The sequence below is a fragment of the Lampetra fluviatilis genome, chromosome 24, assembly GCF_964198595.1.
Source record: "Lampetra fluviatilis chromosome 24, kcLamFluv1.1, whole genome shotgun sequence".
NCBI classification, from domain to species: Eukaryota; Metazoa; Chordata; class Hyperoartia; order Petromyzontiformes; family Petromyzontidae; genus Lampetra; species Lampetra fluviatilis.
The window spans coordinates 12,892,583-12,917,901 of record NC_136298.1 but is presented as its reverse complement, the minus strand read 5'-3'; the positions used below and the strand labels follow the sequence as shown (position 1 = coordinate 12,917,901).

General features: G+C 49.9%; 2 protein-coding genes across 4 annotated transcripts in view; one reads left to right on the top strand and one right to left on the bottom strand.

Moving 5' to 3' along the window:
- Window positions 1-1,992: 1,992 nt before the first annotated feature.
- LOC144941265 (uncharacterized) lies at window positions 1,993-12,486 on the bottom strand. 2 transcript variants are annotated; one of them, XM_078867883.1, is made up of 9 exons: window positions 12,368-12,486; window positions 10,981-11,340; window positions 10,010-10,120; window positions 9,464-9,529; window positions 8,840-8,905; window positions 7,268-7,300; window positions 6,586-6,645; window positions 6,038-6,070; window positions 1,993-5,318 (listed from the first exon to the last, which is right to left on the bottom strand). In XM_078867883.1, the coding sequence occupies exons 1-9, from the start codon at window positions 12,423-12,425 to the stop codon at window positions 5,275-5,277; spliced, it is 831 nt and encodes a 276-aa protein (XP_078724009.1). In that variant the 5' UTR covers window positions 12,426-12,486; the 3' UTR covers window positions 1,993-5,274. The 2 variants fall into 2 exon arrangements, with proteins under 2 accessions (XP_078724009.1, XP_078724010.1); XM_078867884.1 differs by having other exon boundaries at window positions 8,867-8,905.
- A 4,871-nt stretch (window positions 12,487-17,357) lies between these two features.
- Window positions 17,358-25,319, top strand: part of LOC144941197 (oxysterol-binding protein-related protein 9-like) — a 43,758-nt gene continuing 35,796 nt past the window's right edge. The window contains exons 1-2 of one of the 2 annotated variants that reach the window (XM_078867787.1): window positions 17,358-17,705; window positions 23,077-23,184. In XM_078867787.1, coding sequence (XP_078723913.1) covers window positions 17,684-17,705; window positions 23,077-23,184 — 130 coding nt within the window. In that variant the 5' untranslated portion in view covers window positions 17,358-17,683. The remainder of the gene's footprint in view (window positions 17,706-23,076; window positions 23,185-25,319) is intronic. The other variant, XM_078867788.1, reaches the window with a different exon arrangement.

Genomic DNA, 25,319 nt, shown 5'->3' with positions numbered 1-25,319 from the left:
AGACGCAAGCCACACAGAAAGGGAAGGCATGTATGCATGTGCATGCTTCCTGCAACACTTCCCGGAATACGTTTCTCCTCGGGAGCATGTTGTCGATCATAGATGCAGGTTAAATGCATCATTCTAACGTTTAAGCAGAGTCGGTTAGCTTTAGCAGGACACGTTATTAGAAGGGGTGACGGCTGATGGTCAAGAATAATGACAAAATATCAGCCGAGGAATGGAATATCTGAGAGTCCGTTCACAGAGGAGATGGAGCGATGGAATGAGCTCGTGGGTTTTGACGCAGCTTGATGATGAATAACGTTAGCGTTCAAATGTTGTGTTAATGTCATTTATAAAAGGTGACAAAGGCACAGCCCTGCAATTGCTTGCTCACTGCACTGCTGGCAGAAGGGCCTCCACTACAGCGGGCTCCCGAGAGCTTCTCTCCGGGGGTTAACCTCCACTCTTGCATGTCGCTACGGCTTCTTGGAGGTGTGGGTACCCACACTTTGCCCGCCACGCATGACCTGCCGATGGACTGCGGTACATCGATTCATACCGTTGGGTGGACGGAGTCAGGGGGGATGTATTCAACTTGCGCCATTGTTTCAAATGGCGTTTAAAATCAAGTTAGAATTAGCAGCCCACAAGCCACTATATACGTGGATAGTGTGCTCTACAATATTCACTGTGCATTGTCATCGATAGCTATTTTACGAAAGCATACATTTAGAGGAATGTCATCGCTATTTGAAAGTGGGGCCTTCGCAAGTTAACGGTTGTGGCTAAAAAACGATGAAACAGTTTTTATTTTATTTTATATCACCAGGTAAGGCTCACTAAGCTGTGGAGCTCTTTTTCAGAAGCGACCTGGCCACAAATGATAGCTCATCGAAGTAGCTTATCATGTGGACATTTATATCAGCAATCAAATACTCTAAATGCATGTTTCTAAATGTGGAGGGGGAAACCGGAGGCACCGGAGAAACATCCAAACGACCACGGCGAGAACACGCAAACCCCAAATACACAGCAGCAGCAGCAGCAGGCGTCAGGGTCGGTATCGAACCCACGACCTCCTTTATACCAGGCGAGGTAGTTAACATCTCGTCACCGTGGCTGAAGCAGCAGAAGTGGCCCAGAGGACAGCAAGTTTGATACCGGTACGTGGTCTAGTGGATCGCACCCACGAGGACTAGGGAAAAGCCTTTCAGAAGGGGTTGCTGCAGCCTGCTGCAGCCTGCTGCAGCCTGCTGCAGCCTGCTGCAGCCTGCTGCAGCCTGCTGCAGCCTGCTGCAGCCTGCTGCAGCCTGCTGCAGCCTGGATACCGTGCAGGAGGTATCTTGAATGTGCACGGGGAACGTCAGCGTAACGCCTAACCCTAACCACACTCACACTCACGCAGCATCACGTGAAGTCTTTTCCTCATACTACAATGCAATAAGTGAAGTTGCTTCGTTTCAGAATGACAATGCCTTGCAGAATACAGTAACAACATTTTTTATTAACCACAAGTTTCTTGAAGTAAAGAGCTTCCTAATAATGTAATTTTCGTACCGTTTTAAACTACAGCGAGGATTTTCGTTTAAAATAAAGATGCTTACGTTTTAAGAAAAGCAGAGGTTGTTTTGTTTACTATCACAAAAAGATTAAATGTATTAGTAACATATATTACACACATATTACAATAATAGTAACAACAAACTATTTTTAAAAAATGAAACACAATAATTGTAAAATTGTATAAACTCTGTTAAGAGCGCAGCCCTGAAATTTCTGGCTCACACCACTGCTGGCAGAAGGGCCTCTACTACAGCGAGCTCTGGTGAGCCCCCTCTAGAGGGTGTTTTTGGCCTACTCTTCCATGTGGGAATCACCCACACTTTGCCCCACCACACGTGACGGCGGTTGAAACGGCGGGTTGGAGTTTTTTCTTTTTTTTTTAAATCCCCGAACCCACGCGGGTTCGGGGATTTAAAAAAATCAAATAAAAAACTCCACCCCGCCGTTTCAACCACCGCGCCAGGAGGCTGAACCGAGCTGGTGCCCTGCGAGTCCAGTGCATTATTGCCATGATACCCGCTTAACCGTGGGGTACATAAGGCATCGTTAAATCAGCATTTGCTAACTTACTAATATATGGAGCTTGACTTGTTTATAAGTCAAATGGCTTCAACGCAAATAATCGTGTGGCAACAAAACAAGATACAGTCGTGGAAAATTGACTAATTTCCAATGAAATATCACAGGTTTTGACCACCGAGTAGGTTGTCGCTGTTGTGCTGATGGCTCTCTGTTTTCTGTTGGTCGCGGCACGTGGAACAAAACGTCGAACATCGTGCTCAACGACGAGAGTCCTGTGATACACATAATACATCCCGGCTCAACGACTATAGAAACATCGTTAAGAATTATTTCATTTAATACACAAATATGAAGAAAAAAAACTTCAACAAAAGCAGAATTCTGAAACTAATTATAACTTTCGGTTAAACAAATTTGCATCAAATGTATCACGAACATTTATTCCCAATAATGTATTTGCATCACGGTTGCTAAGCAAAGGCTGAAAGGCGCAACATGCCAAGTGGCCAGCAACAATCAGCACGATTGTTGAAGGTTAAAGAGACGAGCGTGCCACGCGACGATTTACTCGAGAAAGGTCCTCACAGGAACTTGCCAAAAGAGGCGACGGGATGGAATTCCCAAATGGAGGAGTGCGAGGAAAGAAGCCGAGAGAGAAGAGTTTCGACCTGCAGTGTGGCGGTTGGTTATAGTATCGATTCCACCAATTTGAATAAAATTAGCAATCAAAATGTATTTGTGTGATCCTATATGCATGCATTAATGGTAATGCTGAATAGCTTGGCTCTTGCTCGGGAGGTTTATTTTTCCTTCATTATCACGAGTGAGGCCCCTATTGACAGGCCGCAACTGGGAATAGTTATAATTCGTGTTTGTTAATGAATATAAACTACAATACACATCACATATTACTGTACGCGTTAGTGAAGGCAACAGTGAGCCAACATTTAAAAATACACAATTGACAGTCCCGTGTACAACTGCCTTACGCAAGGTTTCTTGCCGGGGTTTTTTCCATGGGATTTATCGAAATCTCAGCACACACGCTCCCACTGGGTGTGGCAGGCTGGTGTTGACATTCGTGTCAGAGGTTTCACAGTCACAGGATCGTGTCCTGTTCCAGGCTCAGCGCTCGAGTGGGCGGCGTGCAATCGTAAGGCGATGAGTTCACTCCCAGGCTGGGGGTTGACTCAGCCCATCATCCCTCTAGGGTTGATAAAAGAATACTACTTTGTGGGGAAGTCAACAGTTGTTGTCTTATGGATAGACATGCCTCGTTCTTAAGAATGTGGCATTTCCACCATCAGCTCCGGCCTGTAAACAGCAGGTGAGCACAGCTTTGATGTTCTGAGCAGGAAATCACTTTGTCTTTTGACTGTATGTCAACGAAGCGTTTATATTTTTACGTTCGTAAGATATTGACAAGAGGATGGAGAAGAATAATGATGAACAGGGAAGTGTCACAAACGCTGGGACTCCAAGTAGGCCGGACGTGGAGTCGGATGGAGGAAGGTGGCGTGCACTGCGGACTGCCACGCCACCACCTCCTCCTCGGCAAGGTCAAAGGTAGAAGGGCACGAGGAAGACAAAGAGGGACGTGGTGGCGGGGGGTTGGATGAGGTTGAGGAGTGGATGCAGCTGAGCACGACCTCCGATAGATCGAATGTCCCTGCATCCGACTTGCAGTACCAGTGAAGGTGCCGGGCTTGCACAGGAGAGAGGCTGGGTGGTGTGGAGTGTGTACTCTTAAGTAGTACACATAGTAAGGGTTGTTGTTTAGGGTGTAAAGATACGTGAATTTGTCGATTACATTTGAGTCTCAGGCTCACGATGCCTGCATTGAATGGTATGACAACTGATTATATAATTAGTTCTTGGATTATCACCGTGACCTGGAATCGTAAGAATGTATTGCATTGCGAGGGAGGGGGGCAAGGGATATCATTACAGATTGCAGGCAGAATTGTTTTGTTTGATTACCGATTGCTGGTGCCTCCTTTTAAAGAGCGTTCATGGCCTTACTCCGAATGGCATATGACGAAGTTAAAAGTGCTGCTTCACTGTACATGAAAGTGGAAACAACGTGCGGTCATCTGATGTCACCAATGTGGTGATCTGGAGTTGCAACGTTTCGTTGACACAAATGCTAAATGCTGCTGATTTACAGTAACGGTAATGATACTTCATGAACTTCCGTATTGAACACGGCGAGACAAATCAAGTTCAAACCGGGAGTGAAGAAGTCCTCTCAACTGAAATAATAGTTGTAAAGAGATTTCCGTGCCACACTGTCAAATATAATCATTGTTCCTCGGTAGAGGTGGGACGATATTCAGGGTTATTGTTCAAGATTCAATTCTACTTGAATATTCCCGTGAATGGGAATTCCTCTCGTGTCTGCATGGGCGATCTTAACTCATCACATTTGACACGTGCACAGCCATCTGTCAATCAACTGCTGGGTCTGGGCCTCCCCTTGCCATGCGAGCCTTGGGGGGTATTGACCATACTTCACCACACTGGTCAGTGTGGGTTTGTGAAAGGAAAAGGGTCCATGATTTGTTCCGATGTCACTTGCCACTGTTGTTAGCCGTGGCCGGGATTCAATCTTGGGATGCGGGGTTCTTAGCGCAGTGCAGTAACTCCTGTGGTGTCAATTTGGAGCGTGTATTGTGGCGTTATGAATCTATAGTCAACGGCGGTCAAACAGTTAGTGAGCGATGCGGTGGCAAGATGGTGAGCGCACTGCCGTCGTGAACGAGGTTTGATCGCTGGCCACGGCTCGTATCGGTGGCGAGTGACATCCGTGCTGGTTCTGAGACCTCCCTTCACTAACCGACCATCGTGGTGAAGTCTGGGCAAGCAACACCTATGCCTGGCAAGGCACAGGGAGGCCTTCAGCCACCAGTGGCTTGCCAAAGGGCTATTAATGATGTTGGTTCGTTTACATTTGTGCACGGTTTGTACGAACAATCTGACACTCGTGACACAGACAGCGCGTCCATTCCGCACTGGCGGATTGGCGAAGGGAGAGGAGGGATCGTGGCTGGGTGGGAAGAAGTCCACTGGAGGTCAACAAGAATCCGCTGGCCTGGGGAAGGGTGCTAGGACGGATTTGTCAAGATACACAGGGCGGCTCTCTATCTTAAAGCTTCTATCGTGCAGGAACATGATGACTTGCACTTGCATGTTTTATAAATTAATTTACGAGCTGCTGGGGCTGTCGGGGCTTCCGGGGGCTGCTGGGTCTGCAATAAAGCAAATCATTTGTTCGTGTAAAAATGTGTGAGACAAAACACCGCAGGACATTGTATCCTGTAATGTGTAACATATTAAAATAAAATAAATTGGAAGGCATTAAGTTAAAACGAGAGAGCTAGTATGTGTCACAGTTTAAGTCTTAATTTCACAAATATCAACTTAAGACAATTATAGCAATGGGAAGACAAGTTAGAAGAGTATAAAACCCCAAATATGAACACAGTACACATTTACTGTCAATTCTATCTGAATAAAAACGTCACCGGTGATATATAGCTCATTATCTATAGTACCACGGGTCCCTGGATCCTTGCAGTCAGAATTAACCCTTACTCAAGTCTGTACCGCACTATATCAGCCTGCTTAAAATGTTGTCTAATTGTGTTTCTTTCATGTATTCTGCAAATGCAATGTGTGCAGCAATGCAAGCGTGTGCTGTGTGGAACCTCAAGCCTATTGGCTGCATTTCACTCAGATAAATGTGATTTGCATAATCTGAACAGCAAGTACTTCGGGAAATAGATTTACATTTAAACGAATACGCACAGCACACAGATTCCATAAGTGCCGTCTCGGGGCCAAGTAGCTGTCACACGTGTCTGGGTGTCTCTGAGAAACTTTTAACGGAGAATCATCTGTTTGGATCAAACTGGATGTGAAGCACATGCCCGCTAATTCACGGTGAGTGAACACAAATTAATTTTACCTTTTGCAGTCGGTGCAAGGGTTTCATAAGGACCTGCGAACAACATGTGGATAAAACAAAGCATATGGATTAGAAGCAATCCACATGAACATCATGAACACAGCGTACAGTGCTTATGCAGAGTGAGCACCCAGCAGCACAATAGTGCAACGTAGTCCATGTGAAAGTGCTCCACTGACGCTCACAGGCCTTGACTTAGCCACTCGGCCCATCATCCTCTCCTGGGTTGATAAATGAGTGCCACTTTGTGTGAATCTATGTATGTATGCCGAACTTCTTTCGCACTATACGTAGCCAACCGTGCTAATCGAAGGTACAGTAATCATTTGTACTAATTAGTTCCTGCCATGGGAATTAGGAATTTCCACGGTTGGAGATGGGTACGACTAGTGTTGTTGAGATGAGTACACGAATGAGCATGGAGACACTTTGATTCCAGATACTGTAATGTGTACATGTAAAAACACCTCCGTTTAACAAGGGCCTCCTGGTGGAGCATGTTCTGTGAGGACAGAGGTGCCACTCCAATCTCCACCAGACAGGTTTACCTTCATTGACCACATGTTGCTTCAAAGGTTCGTAGGGTGTGTCATGGTCATGCTCAGATCCTGGTCAAAGCAAAGCAAAAACATTAAGTTAAAACTAGAGAAATTCATAAAAACGTCACAGTTGAAATCTTAATTTTCCAAAACTAATTGCAACTGTCAACCAACAAACTTTGAGCAAGGGGAATAGAGTCGAGATATGTATTTCTTAAACCTCTAAAAGAATAGCAGAGAATATATTTGATCACTTTTTACCTAGCTCAAATGTTACAGGTGATTTGTAGCTCATAATCTACCGTACCACAGGTTCCTGGATCCTTGCAGTCAGAATGAACCCTCACTCAAGGCTGTACAGAACTATGTGAGCCTCCCTGCAACATGTACAAATGTTGCTTCTTATAATGTAGGTTGTAAAAGCCATGTATGCAGCAATGCAGAGAAATGCTTTGCAGCATGCAGTCATTAGTGGGCTGAATGTGACCTAGTGGAAAGTCATTTGTATCGTTTAAACCACAACTTCCTAAGGAAATAGACTTTTTTTTAAATGAATAAACAGCGCACATAATCAGTCAGTATCGTGCCCTTGGGGCTGATAAGCTCTTACACGTCTGGATATCTTTGATCAACTTAAAAAGGAGGGTTTGTTTCCTGATTTATCGACAGAAAGTTTACCGAAATGAGTTACCCTGTTCAGCGCCCTGAGTGGAATCACGTTCACCTGCAAAGTAAAAGCATTTGGATTTGAAGCAATTAATGTTGGAAACATTCATATCCTGTCTCAGAGGCAGGATAAACAGCACACAACCACATGATATGCTGATGTGTAAGATCATTTATCAGTGGGCCCTATTGTTCGATTGATCGACATACGAACAGTCATTGACTTACAAACACAATTAGTTCCTGAGACCTATTTGTAGTAGGGCTGATCGATTACCGTAATCGATTGCAAATCAAAATCGCAATTTGAAACAATGCGATTAGCAAATCGCAAAGGCTGCGATCTTTAGCGATTTGAAAAGTTCTATTTCTAACTCATTATATTTATTTATTATAACTTTATTTCACTTAACAATTGTTCTGTTTGAGTGTTCTATTTTGATAAAAACATTTTTTAAAGAAATACATGTGGGAAGCAATTCATATATTTTTAGTTGTCATCCTCGCATTAGAATATACAGAGCAGTTCATATTTTGATGGTATCATGCGGTAATACTCCATCACATGGATCTATTACACAGTGAATATTGAACTGAAGCTTGACTTAAATTTTTTTTATCGCAAATCCAATAGCAATATCTGTCAGAAAAATCGCAATTAGACATTTTCCACAAATCGCTCAACCCTAGTTCGTAAGTCGTACGGTTCGTAAGTCGGAACAGCAATCTAGTATATTTAAAAGCCCACAAACACATAAGCACTCACTCCCAGCACGAAGCTGACTCATTACATATCGCGGAGGATTGCTCAGCTGAACAAAAAAGTGCCGCAGTTTTATTTGCAAGTGAGACTTCGTGTTTCAAGTCAATGTAACAAAAATTGCGACACATCTTTCATGGAAGCTGGTTTATAAGTGCGGATGTTCGCTATGCGGTTGTTCGTAAATTGAGGCCTCCCTGAACACTCATAGGCTGTCACTGAACCACTTAGACCATCAGCCTATAATCTCTTTGGGGTTGATAAAATAGGTACCACTTTGTTAGAGCAGGGCGAGCAGCTCAGGGAGTGGCTGTGTTGGCAGCGCGTCTGCCTGCGTGTGTGGCCACGATGCGTGTGTATGTGTCCCACGATGCGTGTGTGTGTCCCACGATGCGCGTGTGTGTGGCCCACGATGCGTGTGTGTGGCCCACGATGCGCGTGTGTGTGGCCCACGATGCGTGTGTGTGTGTCCCACGATGCGCGTGTGTGTGTCCCACGATGCGCGTGTGTGTGGCCCACGATGCGCGTGCCACCCTCCGCCTGCTCTCAAGGTCTGGCCGCTCAGATCTGAGCCAAGTCAGCGCGAGGCTGCTGCGGTCCGAGTGGGTTCAACACTGCGGCTATTGGTTGCGTCGATCCACACCAAACTTGACATGCTAGCCTAGCAGTCAGGGTGGGGGCTAATGACGCGTTCATTGTGTGTGACGTCGGCGGCATGGCTCGGATCCTGTGATGAAGCACGGCCCGAACACCGCCTCACATCCACATCCAGGGGGGGGGGGAAGGCGGGGGGGAGCCTTTATCCACTCGTGCACTCAGAATGGCTGTGAAATTCACCGACATTCAGAGCCCCGTGGTTCTCACCATGCACGTCGATCATTTCGTAGTGGGAATCCTCCGTTCCTGTTCAGCAGGGGGGGGGGGGCAATGGAGATGAACGTTCATCTCGCAACGCACTGCAACGACATTCACCTAGCAACCCCAAAACCATGCATTATGGATATAACTACTTTGTTCCATTAAACCGATATATTTAGTAGCATTACACAATGTGTTTACTTTAGCGATTGAGAACGAAAGGGGTTGCGAGGCCGCAGTAACTTGGCTCAAGGTCAACGCCGCGCAGAGGCGCCCCAACGCCCCCGTCCGTCAGTGCTGACGGGAGCCCCGCGGGGAGGTTCCAAGTGGCTCCACGCGGCTCCACGTGGCTCCACGCGGCTCCACGTGGCTCCTCGTGGCTCCACGTGGCCCCACGCGGCTCCACGCGGCTCCACGTGTCTCCACTCCTGCGGTACCAAACCCCTTCCCAGCCCCGACTCTAAATGCGATGTCTGTACCCAGTCAGCACGGCAGCAACACCTTGAGCTTGCTTCGTGGTTTAGGAACCGTTGATACGATTCATGTTTGAGGTTGCATCGTAAAATCGAGCATAATCTCAATAAAGACACGAGCGATAAGCACCTGCTTTATTAGGGTCGTGCCGTCTCAGATCTGTGTAGGTATTTTCCTCTGTTCCCTTGCGAGCGACTGCAACAAACACAGCCGTTAACAACAACAAAATACAGAAACAACAAAAATGAACATCTTAGAACCTCTATGGATATAGCGGTAGGAGCTCGTCACGAGGGGTCTTGTTTGTGTGGTGTGTGTGTGCAGTGTGTGTGGTGTGTGTGTTGTGTGTGTGTAGTGTATGTGTGGTGTGTGTGTGCAGTGTGTGTGTGTGGTGTGTGTTGTGTTTGCGTGGTGTGTGTGTGCAGTGTGTGTGGTGTGCGTGTTGTGTGTGTGGTGTGTGTTGTGTGTGTGTAGTGTATGTGTGGTGTGTGTGTGTTGTGTGTATTGTGTGTGGTGTGTGCAGTGTGTGTGTGTGTAGTGTGTGTGGTGTGTGTGTGTGTGTGCAGTGTGTGTGTTGTGTGTGTGTAGTGTGTGTGGTGTGTGTGTAGTGTGTGTGTGGTGTGTGTTGTGCGTGTGTAGTGTGGTGTGTGTGTGGTGTGTGTAGTGTACCGCTACCTTTGTGTCGTTTGCGTACGCAGCAGCAGATGATGATGATGGACGTGACAACCACGAAAAGCGCAGCGGCGGCGGCGGCGCCCAAGATTAGTGGGAAGACGCTGCCCTTTGCTGAGAGGTGCGTTTTGTTCCCGTGGTGCCCATCGCGGGTGCCATGGAAGAATCAGAGGGGATACAAACAAAGAAAAAACAACCGTCAGTGACAACAGCCTGACGCAGGAGCCGCAATGTCACCAGCACCAGTTCAGGGATCAAGATATCCGCGGTTCGTCAGTCAGGTGTTGTCATAGCGAAGGAGCTGTCGGGACAACGTTGGGCAACGTTGTGTCAGGGTCGTGCTGCAGACGAAGAAGCGTGTCAAGGGGAAGGAAGACAGGTGAGCGCCACAGGGAGGATGCAGTGTCGAGCGTGTGGGCAATTGCACGTGGACATGCTGCATCGATTATGCATGTTTCTCAATCGGTATTAGCGAGTAAGAGCCTGCACGTTTAGCTGGAAGATGAATCAACGTTCAATCATGATGGGGGTTTCCAGCTTTACTTGAGCCCCATGAAAACAACGCTGCCTCCTCCTGCTGCTGGTTGTAAGGGCAACTCGGGGTGTCCCACCTCTTGGTGGCACGTCAAGAGCCACTCAGCCACCGCTGCTGTGTGCGCGTCACGAGCAAGCGTCCCGCAGGACTCTGCGCACAGCCGTGCCGATGATGATCACCGTGCGTGGCGACACCACGCACGGTGTGTTCACCTGCGGGGGTGTTCACCCTAAATGCCATGTGTGCCAGTGTCACGGGCAAGTTGGGCCACATTTTAAAATTACTCGCAAATGTCCTGAAGTAGGTAAAGCCACTTTGCAGCATCGCCACCTACCGTGACGATACCCGTCTGTGAACCACATCGGTGCCTTCGTGATGGTGGCCTGCGCTGTCAGAATGTTGTGAACGCCACGCGCAGTAAGAGTAGATGTCGACTTACCCATGGGTAGAGTCACTGATGTCGTGTATAACAACTTAAACCCATCCCCATAGATCTTGCACGTGTAGGTGCCACCGTCACTCGCATTAAAATACTTGATGAAGAGAGAATTCTTTGAATTGCCCTCGGTTAAGATCTTGATCCTGTCGGAGAGATGCGTTCCTGGCAGCGTGTCTGTTAATTTGGTATCGTAGTTGTAGTCGATAATGTAAGTGTAAAAAGGAACGGGTCCGCTGGCTGGCTTGTAGTGCCACACGACCCTCCTGAGGTTGACGCTCGGGCTGAGGGCCGCCTCGTAACCAGAGCAGTGAACCTCCTGGCCCTCTCCTGCTGCGGCCGTGTTGGCTGCACAGCACGGACCTAAAAGGAAATGGAAGTCACACAGGAATCATTTCATTCGACGGTGGCGGCCCAGTGGGAAATCGTGCTTCGGCAAGAAGGGCCTGGGTATGTTCTCCCCCTGTTTTGCATGAGTTTTCTCCGGGGTCTCTGGGTTTGTCCAATGCATTGGGAAATAAACGTGCTGTACAATGTAGCTGGTGTTGGCCGTAACATCCGAATGTAAAACAATTACACCGCAAATTATTCGATTGAGATTACACACAGTGGCATGGCCCCATAATGCGACATATTTGCAGGAAAAAAGTGTATTTATGTAATATTACTTTATTTACAAGGTAAGACCTTCTAAGCTATTAGATCTTTGTCAGAGGCGACCTGGCCACGCGTGATGATAGCTCTTCGAAGTGGCTGATATCATCATCAAGTGTGGGAATTTATCGTAAAAGTCGTATGATCTTAACGCATGTTGTTTCTACATGTGGAGGGGAAAACCTGGAGAAGCATTCATACGAGCACCAGAGAGACAGCGAACATGCGGACTCCAAAAGATTTAGAAGTGAGTAGTTTGTCGAGATGGTTCCTCCCCACAGAGAACTCGGTCCGCTGTGGCCAGTCCCGCCTGCGGCAGTGCGCCTTGGTGTCTGAATCTTTTGTAGTCATTCTTGTATTACTCTAGTCTAGGTACATGCTCATTTCGATTCATTTGTAGTTTCTTTCTGACTTGATGTGAACGAAAAGACTCAAGTCGCCCGTGTTCTCGTTGAAAATAGCTACGTTTCAAAATGTCGCTCTCCTGGTCACAAAGCAAAGTTTGTGGGGAATAATAGCCATTTTCTGTACTTGTGAGGCATAAGCAATTAGAAAATAACACTTACTACCCAATAATTGTTATTGGTATCGTGTATACAATTTAGCAAACAGCGTTTCAAACGAATAAATGTGTAAAAAAATCACTCCTGTATTGAATCGATGGTGCAGCAAGTGTTAAATGCAATAGAGTAAAGATAACTTAGATGCTGAATGTCATGAAAATATATCTACTTACCCACATCGCGCTGACTGAAAATAAGAAGCAACAGCCAAAGGGAATGTGTGGGTAACATCTTGTGCGGCGTTCTCTCCTCTCTCTCGTCTCACAAGTTTCTCCTCTCTCGTCTCACAAGTTTCTCGTCTCCTGTCTCTCGTGTCTGAAGTGACGCGGGCTCGCTGCCTTTATCCTTCCTACGCTGCCCAAGTCAGCAGACTTCCGCCCGCCTCGGTCCTCAGGGGGCTGCGGAGAAGAGGACTTAGTTCCTCAAACCTCCAGCAAGAACTACGCGCACGTCATCACCATGCAGCACTCAAACGCTTCGAAGCCAACAACTCAAACTCCTCAATAGCACTGCCCCACGACGAATTCGTAAGGTGTAGTGATGGCCAATTTTGAACCGAGGTGGCTGGGCATCCCTAATATGAGTTTGTAAGATTGTTTTTTTTGGAAATGCAGATATGTGCACGAGACATCGTCTGCGAAAAAAATTCTGATTTATATTTTCCACAGTGATGCTTGTGGTTGTTTACAGCCATGTACCGCGATATAATTTTCCACAGTGATGCTTGTGGTTGTTTACAGCCATGTACTGCGATATAATGTAGCGTCTTCCTCGGACCTAGGACCCCGCAGCGTGAGGGTGCTTGTCTCTGAGAGGCACAGTTCACGAGCAGTGATTCCAGCAAGCCTGACTGCTGATGCGACAGCGGATGTCGAAAGCGACCAGTTTGCTTGTCGAGAAAAAATGCCGCAGAAATGATAAATTCCGAGAATGTGATGTGGCTGATGAGTCGTGTAAGAAATCCGTGGAGAGATGGATATGTGAAAGGTGCATCTGCTTGGCTATTTTGTAACCAACAGGGTTAGGTAATTAATCAGTAAATAATTGATAATTAGGGAAGGATCAGTAGCATTGTGTAATGCTCAGTCACTAAAAAAGTGACATTTTGAGATCATGCATGGCTGCCAAACACAGAAGTGCAGTGCTTGGTGGTGGGGCGATCTGCAAATCCCACTTCTCTACGGGATTGGCGTCTATGCAAATTGCCACCAGCATACTTCACTAGCCCGGTACACGCGCAGTGGGTTCCACGGAGGCACACACTTGAACTTGGAGGCAATACGTTTATTCTCACACCCCAACCGGGTAACTACATAACGTACAACTAGACCACAACGGGGTAACCACATAACGTACAACTAGACCATAACGGGGTAACTACGTAACGTACAACTAGACCATAACGGGGTAACCACATAACGTACAACTAGACCATAACGGGGTAACTACATAACGTACAACTAGACCACAACGGGGTAACTACATAACCGGGTCAGTCAGTAACACACTGCCTGACCCACGATGCGGAGCGTAAAGACCGAAGACCGAGGATCGAAGAGACGTAGCACCGACGGGTTCCATTCCAACAGACAGCCTCGATCGGCTCTCGGGACCTCCCCTTTATGCCCCTGGGCGTGGCCTGGCTCCGCCCTCGGCCACGCCTCCTTCTAGATCCTCCTATAAGGTTTTGGGCCATACATCACGTGTCCCTCTCGACACCTTTAGGCCCTCATTATCCTGTCCTGGTCACGTGTCCTCTCGGGTTCGCCCAGACTGTCACGTCCTCAACTGCCCTCTCTCTCTGACTGTCACCAGAGCCATGCCACCTGGGGCCCCCTTCCATGCCAGACGTGCTCTGGTGCCAGAGAGAGGCTCTCACACGCACAGTTGCACTCTTCTCTCAGTAGCTGGCGCTAAACGCCATAGCGACTCCATTTACGTCACTGCACATGTGTGTGTGTGTCGCACAGCGGGTCATTCAAGCGAGGTGAGGATGGACGGGAGGGGTCACGGGAGGGGTCACGAGTGGCAGTGGGCGAGGGTCCGTGTGGACCAGTCCGCCTGGCGCGCGCATGGCGATGCGCTCAGCAGCTCGGCGCCGCTGTCGACGTCTGCTGGCCACGAGAGGGCATCGGGAGAGAGTTGGTGTCGTGTTGCTGTTCCTGCTCCGTTGAAGGAGTGCGGCCTGCAGTGGTTTGCTTGGGGTCCGTATGGTCTTGGTGCACTCTTTGCACGCGCGTGATAATGAACAGGTTGGCCTCCTGTTGGAATAGAACAACGATTGAGGCATCGTTCCATGGTTGAAGTCTTCGTTGCTGTGTGCACATTCTGTGGTTGGGGGGTTTATTTACATCACACGCTTTGGATCTAAAATGGGATTTTAAACAATATCGATCCCATCCTTGATTCCACGGAATATGATCAGAATCGGTGCGTCGATCAGATCTACAATTCAAATCACATTCATACTATAATACAGCCTTGAATGAGTATCATTTTACTAATATATATTGTATTGCACTCTAAAGGGTATTATTAAGTCTGCAAATTCAAACTCATAAACGTGTGCACCCCTTTATCAATATACTTCCGGATGAGGGCCTCCCCACCCTGTGCAGACAAAGGGGGTTGTTTGACCATACTTCACCACGCTCGTTCAGTGGGTTGTTGAAGTGCAGCAGAATGGACGATGCTGCACTGCCCTCTAGCGCTCACTCTGCACCCTAAAACGATCATTTCATTTCACAAATGCGGTACACCAAACATGCCACCACGTAAACAATACCTTACGGTGTATGCAGCTCATCTTAAAGCGAATGAACGACATATGTTCGTAGACTACAGTACTGCAAATACATTGTATTTGAATGCAGCTCGCACGCTGCCGATACACCTATAGGCTCGGATCGATTAATAATCTAGTCGAGAAGATGCGTGCACGGCGTCGACGTGTCAGAGTTATATGATGGATGGCGAGCTTAAGGAGGCCGTCAAACTCGACTCGACATCAAATCCCCTGAATCTGCCTGTGCTCCAGATTCGTGACAAATCCGTCAATTGGGAGGTGCGCTGTTGATAGCGGCGTCGTGTCCGCGCGTGTTGCGTAATCTGCAAAACACAATGTTTAATGTGCCACGAGTCTTTTACTTTAGAGTGCCACTCGGCGCGTGCGCTCACTCTGCCCTTCGCACCGCACTCGCCGCCAGCCCCGCGCCACTCACGACTGCGACCACTGTTTGAGTAGAACACGAACAGCCGAGACTCGAGGGAGTTCGCTCGCGAGCGCAGCGCTCCGCTCCCTCGCCGTTGTTCCTCCACGCGCGGCTCACACCTCGGCAGACCTCAGAAGCTAAGCCGGGTGGCGCTGCAATGCAGAACAACAACAATACTATCTGACACGGGACGAAATCACCAATCAGAGATCTGCCCATTTATGGAAGAAGGTCGGCGTGGTGGTGCCCGAAGGCGCGATGCGCTTTGAACATTTGGCTGCCAGTGGGAATGGTTTGACTTCAGGGTCGGGAAGGGTTAACTTGGTTCACCGTCACGAATTGTGGAAAGTTCGCCAGGGACCGACGGTGCAGACTCGTCTACACAGCGGAGACACTGAGCGGCATCGCATGCATGTGGAACTTCCATCTCTGGCTCAGGGATTGCAACACGCAACACTGCCTTTTGGCCAAGAGACGTTGATGTTTACACAGTGACAACATGTTCCTGCCGGGGAGTCGTCGGGAGCCGACGGGGCAAATGAGGGCAGCGGTCAGCCTCAGCCACACTTGGTGGGGATATTAACTCCGTGGGTGGGGGAGACATAACGAGGGCGGCAGCGTGGAGTCGAGTGAAGAATAACGAGGGGGGAGAGAGGGAGAGAGAGGGAGAGAGGGAGGGGGACAGCCGATGGCCAAAGGCATCTCTGACGCTCCCACAACGACCCCCACCCAATTAGAGAGCCGAGAATGATGGTGGGTGGGGGAGAGCACTCGGGGGGCACGGAGAGTTCGCGCGTGGGCGCTCGATCCGAGCGGCTGGTGCCGGCGCCAGGCAGGGCGAGAAGGAGGAGGAGGAGAGAATGGAGAGTTGGGGAAGAGCCGTGCGCGGTGGCGGAGTGAGGCGGTGAGGCGGAGGAGGAGGAGGGTCAACACAATTGATTGCGGCGCTGCAAGCGAGCGTGTGACGCGATCCCACCGAGCACTCGCTCACCTGCCGATGAAGATGAAGAATCATCATAATTATTCATCAACACGTGCGTCAGTGAGGGGCAGTTCGATCACAGCAATGCATTGTGAATGTTACAATGGCGCTATAATTATATCTAACGCTTAATTATTCTCTTAATGGGATATATTTTTACTGAAACACATGTTGAAATAATACGTTAACAATATGATGATTGTGCGTAGTGGCGTGAGCTTTGCTTGCTTGCAACCCGTCGTCAATCCACTGCTGGATGAAGGCTTCCCCGCGCATACCAAGTCATGGGAGTTGTTTGATGATCATACTTCACCACCCTGGTCAATCTGGGTTAGTGTAGACAGGGTGCGGAGCGCCAGGATTATTTCACATATCACTCGCCACTGATGTTATTATCCGTGGCCGCGAATCAAACTCGAGTAGCCAGATCGTTGTGCATCGTGCCAACCACTGCGCCACCGCTCACCCCATAGCAATTCTGGATCGACCATATTTGTGTGCTGTCATCCTTGTGGGGACTTTAACATTCCACACGACCTCGGTTTGAATTCGGCTTTATTATAATTACTCATTTTATTCATGGTGCAGATTTAGTGATGGCAAATCACCTCCATTCATTCACGACACTTGTTCACATTGGCAACATCATCGCTGTGATGTAGGTAACACGCAAGAACGCAGCAGACACACAATGCCGCTGCTGCTGCTGCTGGTGCTGCTGCTGCTGGTGCGCCACACGTGCACACCAGAGCGCGCAGCCGGACTCGCGAGAGACACGCGGGCCTCCTCCACACGCCCGCATCGTCGCTCTGCACGCACAGGCCGCCGCGTTGCTACAACAATCTGCGAGGCTGCTGTTGGGCGCTGACTGTCGCCCGGGTGACTGCTGCTGCTGCTGTTTTATAACAGGTCGGCGTGTTGACGTCACGAGAGCAGAAATCCCGTCTCTCCCCGTCCCTCCTCCTGCTCCCTCCTCTCTCCCTCCCTCCCTCTCGCCCGCCCGCCCTCGCAGTCTTTTCATTCATCTGCTCCTCGCCCTTTGCCGAGCGAGAGAGCGCGCGGGCGTGCGGGCGGGCGGGGTATCTCGCTCACATATTGATACAGTTAAACCACGCCTGTGCCTGAGCCCCACCAGCGCCTTGCACAGCGCACACTTGCACACACACACACTCACACTCTTACAACATTCGTGCGCCGTACGGAGTGAGGACCGTGGAGTGGCAGCTTTGTGGATTCAGCACCCCGCGGGCAGTGGACAGCGCCCGGCCGTGCCCGGCAATGCCCGCGACGGCAGCATGAGGCGGAGGAAGTGGAGAGGTACGGGGCGCGTCGCGACGGCAAAGCGGCGAGCTTGCTGTGCCTGAGCTCGCAGCGGGCAGGCGGACGAGGAGGGAGCTCCAGAGAGCTTCACAGTCCACGACACCTGCCCTCGGACGAGGAGACACGCGCTGTTCCACGCCCTCCGCTGTGGTCCGGCCACCACAGCCAGCAGCGCATTCAGTGAGAGTGCTGTGTTACTGTGTTACTGTGTGCAGCTTCGTAGCTGTGCTGGATAGATGTCTGCTGTTCGGCGCGATGTCCGACGTTTCGCTCCACGTGTCGCTGTGAAGCCTCACGTGCTGGAGACATCTTCAGAACGCGTGGAGCGAAACGTCGGACAATACGAGCTATAGCTAGAAAACACATAGGAGAGTATAACAGCGCATGTCAGACGTTTCGCTCCATGTCCTGGAGAAGCTCCCAGCGCGCGTAGCGAGTGGCATGGCGAATACCAAGCCACACCACGGTGCCATGTGCTAACACAGCGCTGTGATGTGCCATGTGCTAACGCAGAGAGACGTGCTAACACACACCACATCACAGGGCTGTGTTAGCAGCGTTCGATTGACATGTTTTAAAAGAGTGATCGTGTTGGTATTTCTAATCAACACGTCTGTTGTCTCGCGTAAATATAAAACATTACTTCGTCAGTGTTGAACTTTCGCGGATTACAAGAGGCGGTGCATTTCGACTCCCGGAGCGCGTGAGCGTATCGGGTGATGTGAGGGGGTCGTCAAATGTCCCGTGTCACTCTCGCGTCTTCACCAGCCAACGCGCTCACTGTCTACTTAGGGATTTTAAAGCATCAGTAGATTTGTTTCACTTTTCAACTCAAGGACAATGCAGTGTGCTTTTTTAAAATAGAAAACACGCTTAAGTGGTTAGAGTTGAATTCATATGGCAATGGCTATTTGCAATGAGGTAAAGAATGTTGGGAGAGCGGTGGCGCAGTGGTTAGAGCACCACGCTACCCTCAAGTGCCGAGTGACACCACCTCCCTTTCACGGACCCGAACTGACTACAGTGACCAGCGTGGTGAAGTATGGCCAAAGAGCCTCCAAGACCACCAATATCAAAGTGCCGCGGTTATTCCTGCGACGCATGCACGAGGTGGTCTATGGTGACGTCTGTTGCGTTCACATTTGGATCTAATGAAGCACGACATCCATTTTAACCTCAACACAATTTTGGGATGAATTCCCAAGCGGCGGTTGAGCGCAAGTTACTCCCTAGCTTCTAGCTACACGTGCGAAGGTTCGTCAACGAGCGTGAATAATTTAGCTCGGTGACACGGGCCACGCAAACCACGGGTTGCGCTCACTGGCAGAACGAGCCAACGTTGTGCCAACAAGAGCCACCGCGACTGATGGCGCCTCCACCTTGATCGTGGCATGCGTGTCGAGCTTCTGGCTTGAGGAACTTGTGATGTGCTGTGGGTCGCGCGCTGCAGACTATATTAGTCCCAAGCTCCGCGTCGCGTTATGGGACAGGGTGGAGGCGGAGAGGGCTCTGTGGAGTCGCAGCCCCCCAACTCGCTCCTCAAGGGCCCCCCCCACGCGATCTCGTCTCGCGGCGCCCTGCCGCCAGCCAGATCGCGCGCATTCCCTGCATTCCTCCTCCACCCTCAGTGCCCTCTCCCCCTCTCTCCCGCCCTTCTCCCTCTTACGCGGCCTCCCCTGCCCACAGTTATTTTCCTTCCCTAATAAAGGTATAATAATCACGAGTGGGCTAGCCGATAGGCTCATGGACGTCTGAATTCGCTTTGGTTATTAATCGGCGAAATCGAGGTTCTGTGATTGGCTGGAACAATTCGCCTACTTCCCATATTTGGCGCTACGCGTAACAAGTGAAAGTACCTTTTATCACATTCCATGAGCCACACGGCCTTCTGGGAGTGTTTTTTTTCTCAAAAGCATTAGTTTAAGCCTCGATGGACATCAATACTCTTTGTCACGATGGTCCTGCATTGGGATGTTTCGACCAATTCAAAGCTGAGTATAATGCGGAAGAACGCCAGAGTTACTGGATAAGAACATGAAAATGAGGAGACAACGCTCAGAGCTCCACACAGATCGAATTCAGAAACCATTATCGCACTGCTACCTCCTGGTCTCCTTGCAGCTCAAGCCTACAACACCTGGCATTCCCAGGCAGTCCGTCATCCAAGCACAACACTGCTTAGCTTCTAAAATCGAATGGAATTTTACAAATTCAGGAAAATGTGTAAATAGCCGTCGGACCTCTCACTCGTCAGCGACACCAACTCGCTCCATCGACCCGCCAATGGCTCCCAGCTCCATCTCGCATCGATTACGACACTGTCGTCAGTTCTTTTTAAATCATGCCTTGTATCGTTCCTGCTGGGGTCCCCCCCCCCCCCTCTCATCGTGCCCTGCTTGTGTGCTCGCACCACGTGGCCCGGGCCACTGCTGCCCGAACGGTGGTCAAACCTTCTCCTGTGCCGCCAGGAACTCCCTGCCCCAGTCACCTGCACCGCCAACTCCCAGCCGCTCTTCAGTCCAGGCTCAAGACTTTCTCCTCCGCCTTTGACAGCCGCTGCTTCTCTCTCTCTCGAGATATCACAACTCAACTCCGCCTCTCACTCCGATCGGCCCCGAGTGTGTGTCTGTGTCCCAGAGTTTGTGCGGAGCCTCTTGACGTGGCTGCTCCTAGACGCGATATTGCGCCGTGAGACTTCCAAACGCGTTGGACTGTGGGGTGGACAGCAAACCAGCTGGCGACTCACCCTTGTAGATATGGTTTCCGCACACGCACAGATCACTAATAACTTGACATAATTTGACCAAACATTCCAAATCGGGGCCCTTCTTGAAAGTCTTCGATCAAGCGAGGCGTCCCTGTATAAATACGTGACGTTATTTTTTATGACGATGATTATTATCGTCACCGTTTACTATCGATCGGTCTCGACACAGAGAGATTGAATAGATCCTGTACCGCATTCGAAGAGCGACGAGGGCAGCTGGAGCTGACTTTGTGTGGAGCTCAGAGACATGCCACAGAGCCGTCGCGATTTTCATCTCCGTCGCTGCTGCTGCTGGAAAGGGCGTTGACAGACGGAGCAGTCGTCACTGTAATGTATCATTTATATGATTTATATGGGAAAGCTAAAGGTTAGCGGCACGCCGTGTAGCCGCCCAAGGGCTTAGGCAGCCAAAAATAAAGGCACACTTAGAAACGAGAAAATAAAGGGCATGTGTGATAAATATAATTAATTTCGTCTAACTCCACACGCTTGTACGAATCCTCACACACTTGTTCTTTTAGCATGTACACCGCAGATGGTTCCATTCAAGCGACGGCGAAATAGCAACTCCCTCCGCTTGTGGGACTTGGGTATAACGCGCCCCTCCTAACTGCATTGACGTGACGTCTTCAATCACGTTTGGGTTGGTGTCGCTGATTTAATCTCTTGTTTGTCCTAATTGTTTGGCATAGTTGTGTCTAATCCTCTCTCGCTCTCGCGCTCTCTCTCTCTCGTGTGTGGTATTTAAATCCCTGTAGGTGCCTCTTCAACATTCGATTCGTTCTTTCAGGCTGCTGATCAACCTCGCTGTTGTGTGGGTGGACAGAGTTGGAGGGGTGGAATTTAAGAAACTTGAGCCATTGTTGTTGATGGTATCGAACCGGCGACCTCGGGATACCAGATTGGAACCTCTTCAAACATCGAAACATCCAGCGGGGTGCACGTGAACAGCTAAAACTAAAAAGGAGAATACATATTGATTGTAATCTGTGCCATTATTGTAGTACAGTGAGTAGAGTAGCTACGTGGACTTGCAATCAAGCGCGCTGTGGTGCAAAGGGGGTGGGGCGGGTGGTGGCCACGTGGGCACTGTGCGTTGGAGCACCCCAAGTGCACCGCTACACTTCCATCGATTTGGCATTCGGGAGAGAACTGATGCGGTTAAAATATATTTCGGAATGACATCAGAAGTAAAACGAGACAATGTCTATATTGCTGTATCTATTTTAACATTGAGTCCAAATGCATTTCATGAGTTGAGTGAAGTTGATGCCGCTTTGTTCCACGGAAATGTGTTTTGCACGATGAGTCAGAAGCTGCAGCGGGGTAGCTCGTCTGCACGGCACGAGGGTGGGGGGGGGATGTCGCGTGTCGTCTCGGCTTTGTACAGCCGCCCTAGCAGGGGCCGGCCGTGACTCTCACCGAGGCATACAGGGACCGGGCGTCATTGGATGCGCGTCCAGCCGTCGGCGTTCAAAGTTATCGCACCAATCAGAGGCGCCACATCAACCCGGAGCATGCGGAACTTTCAACGCGTGCTACTCGGGGGGATCTGCCACACCACGTGACCGCCCTCACAATCCCAATTAGCGTGGCGCCGCATCCATCTCCCCGCGGAGTCCACGTCTCGGCGAACGCCTCTCCTGCATTGCAGCGAGCGGTGAGAGCCGATGCGGCCGCTTCTATCGACAGGCACAACGTCGTGATGCTCGCCCTGCCAGTGGTCCGTCCAGAAGGACAATTATAGAACCTCGATGCGGACGTGAGTCAAGGAGACCGCCCAAAGGGGAAAACATCACGAGTGTAAAAGTCGTGGATTCAGTGAATACCTGACCACTAAGAAAGGGCATTGTCCAAACACGTCACCTGTTCTGTTTTAATCTGTTATGGCATGTGGTTTTTGTTATTTATGGGGGGATTTATAGGGGAGTTTGGTTTCAACATTTCAATTATGAAATAACTGTGAATGCAGGCGAGAGAGGCCACCGAGGAAAATGACGGCGTGAGCCGGGCGGTGGTGGCTCTGCGCCTGGGCTCGAAGCCAGCGCCGTGCAGGTAGCAGCGAGGGTTGTTGGATCACCGCACAGAGGGTGAAAGACTCCTTCGCCGTGGGCGTCGAGGGGCCAGGCGACGGCGTTACGGAGACAATCTTCTCTCTCTGTGTGGGATCGAGTGTCTCCCGTCGCACGCGTGCTTCCTCCTCGCGCCGCGGGCTCATTCTCTGTCGCTACGACAGCGGGGAGCGAAGACTGCAGCGCGTCACAACTTACACTCATTGCGCAAAGCCTTATTAATGAGAACATTAATTATTTAACATTTCAGTAAAACGCAAGAGTACAGTAAGATGTATTTTACATGAGGTATAAGGAATACAGTTTGGTAGTTTAAGGGCACCTCCAACCATGTGGCTTTCTCCTGCGTGTGTGCAATGTCAACGTCTGTAGGCCCATCTTTTGAATCATCCCCCAAATAATCCAACGTCCACACCACGCGCACCCCACACGCACGACTCAGATGTTCCCCAATGACCCCACAACAACCCCAACTCCCTGCCAATTCCCCCCCTCCGCCCCCTCCGCCCCCCTCCCGCGCTGCTCGCAGCGGAGCTGCCGCGCCCGGAGCGCGCCGAGCAGAGGCCCGAGACGCCGCCGCGATCCTCCAACGCTCCGGAGGGACCCGGGGGCGCGCTGGACGGCCAGGGCAGTGTGGGTGAGAGGCGGGGTGGGTGAGAGGCGGGGTGGGTGAGAGGCGGGGTGGGTGAGAGGCGGGGTTGGTGAGAGGCGGGGTGGGTGAGAGGCGGGGTGGGTGAGAGGCGGGGTGGGTGAGAGGCGGGGTGGGTGAGAGGCGGGGTGGGTGAGAGGCGGGGTGGGTGAGAGGCGGGGTGGGTGAGAGGCGGGGTGGGTGAGAGGCGGGGTGGGTGAGAGGCGGGGTGGGTGAGAGGCGGGGTGGGTGACAGGCGGTGCCGGACTAAGCTAGTGCGGGGCCTGTAGCATATGATGTTATAAAGGGGCCCTAAATAAAAACAAACACATACATATTAAAACACTGATTTTATACTTGCACAATAAAGTAATTGCATTTTTTTATTTGCTATACAGCCAGATAATACGACAAATCGCTAACATTAAACACCCAGTCGTTTATAAAAGTTGAAAGCGGTATAGTACTATAGTATTAAAGCAAGTGCAGAATCACTAAACCGGAATTGAAAGCATTTAGCGCGGGGCCCTTGAAAGTGCGGGGCTCGTAGCTCCACATGTAGCTACTACACAAGTAGCTACTACTTGTGTAGTCGCTACTTGTGTAGCTACTTTTGCTACGAGGAGGATAACCTGGCACTGGTGAGAGGCTGCCCGCGGCGCACCGCGCGGACGTCTCCTCGGCATCGATGCCAGCCAGGGCTTCTTCAGGGCTTCAGGGGCTGCAGACCGTAACCTCGGACTTAGATGAAGCCCCCTAAGAATTTGTACCACGTGGGAATGAACGGTGAGCGCGCCGTTCGATTCCCGGCCCTGGCTCACGGCGGTGGCGAGCGGCGTCACAAGCGCCCGCGTCCTCAGCTCCTTCGACAACCGCCACTGACCGACATGGGGTGTGGAGACTTACATCCACTGTGGCTGATATGGCAGGACTCGTTAGCTCGTATGTTGTAATGGCAATGATGGTTGGAACCTAGAGGTGGATGTCTAATTAAATATATTCGGAAGCTCACCGAACCCCAACCCCCAACTCGCTGGGCAGGGAAATACATTCTGGAACTCAACCCAGACAGCTCCAGCTGAAATTAAAATCCGAGTTGAAAAACAAGGATACATTTCAAATAGTATCAATAGTATCAATATGCAGCAATTTACTCCACTCCCAACGGTGCAATGAACTGATGCGATTCAGGGCCACGATTAAGGATGGGTTTGTCTAATTTTCACGTCTCGGTTGTATTGTTTCACTTTATTACAATGGCCATGCCACTGGTTCATATTTACGGCTCTATTTCATTCGCCTAAGGACCGTATTCTGAGTCACTGCTTGCCTCTCGGCGTCTCCCTCCGAGGCCCACCACAGGCTTGGGCCACTCGGTTGCTCCCGGAGACGCAGAAGCGGCTCAGCCGTGGCTCGGTTCAGGCTCAGGAATTCTGTATGAGCACGGCAGGGACCGTGGGTCAGAGCCGGCTTAAGTTCAGCGCCATGGCTTTGAGCCAAGTCTGAGCCAAGCCAACAAATTCAGGCTGAAAAACAGCGTACGCATATCATCAGCTTTGGCATCGTTTTTGATAGGAAAGGGTAGATTCTTGCGCACATGATTTTAAGCGTGTGTTGTGAGCGTAATAATCAATATTAATTGGCGAATCGCTGTATTGTTACACACCTATTTTTTACTGGGGAAGCGCTCAGCCAGTCCTCGGGGTTGGCTCTTACAGTCATGGATGTGCGGCCAATAAAGCAATCAGCGTTGCATTTGACGAGTGAACGCGCGTAGTCGTTAAAATCGTGCGAAAATTGTGATAATTATACTGCAGTTGCAGCTGCGTATGACGGCAAAATGGGCTCGCCGTGAAATTAGTTGCGCACGCCTCGTGGCACTGAGAGTGGAATTAAACAATTGGTTATACAACGATCCTACAGCCACTTGTGGACTAATTATGGAAATTAGACAAGACTGGGTCATCGGTTTAATGTAAAAAAAACAGAGTCGTACATTTATTAAATCTAATTATTTCCCATTAAAGTAACGTAAGACCTGAAGATGGAATTCTCAACATGTTTAACCCAAGGAATGGCTCCATCGCCTTGAACTTGGCTCCGCGGATATTTCTGGATGAATCACTGCAAAAGCAAAACTGTGC

What these genes read in the sequence shown, in the direction of transcription:
- LOC144941265 (XM_078867883.1), bottom strand. Translation starts at nt 12,425, where the DNA reads ATGTTACCCACACATTCCCTTTGGCTGTTGCTTCTTATTTTCAGTCAG. An exon ending in TTTCAGTCAGCGCGATGTGG is followed by an intron (nt 11,341 to 12,367) that starts GTAAGTAGATAT and finishes ATTTCCTTTTAG; the next exon opens with GTCCGTGCTGTGCAGCCAAC. An exon ending in CCTTGCACCGACTGCAAAAG is followed by an intron (nt 5,319 to 6,037) that starts GTAAAATTAATT and finishes GCTTTATTGCAG; the next exon opens with ACCCAGCAGCCCCCGGAAGC.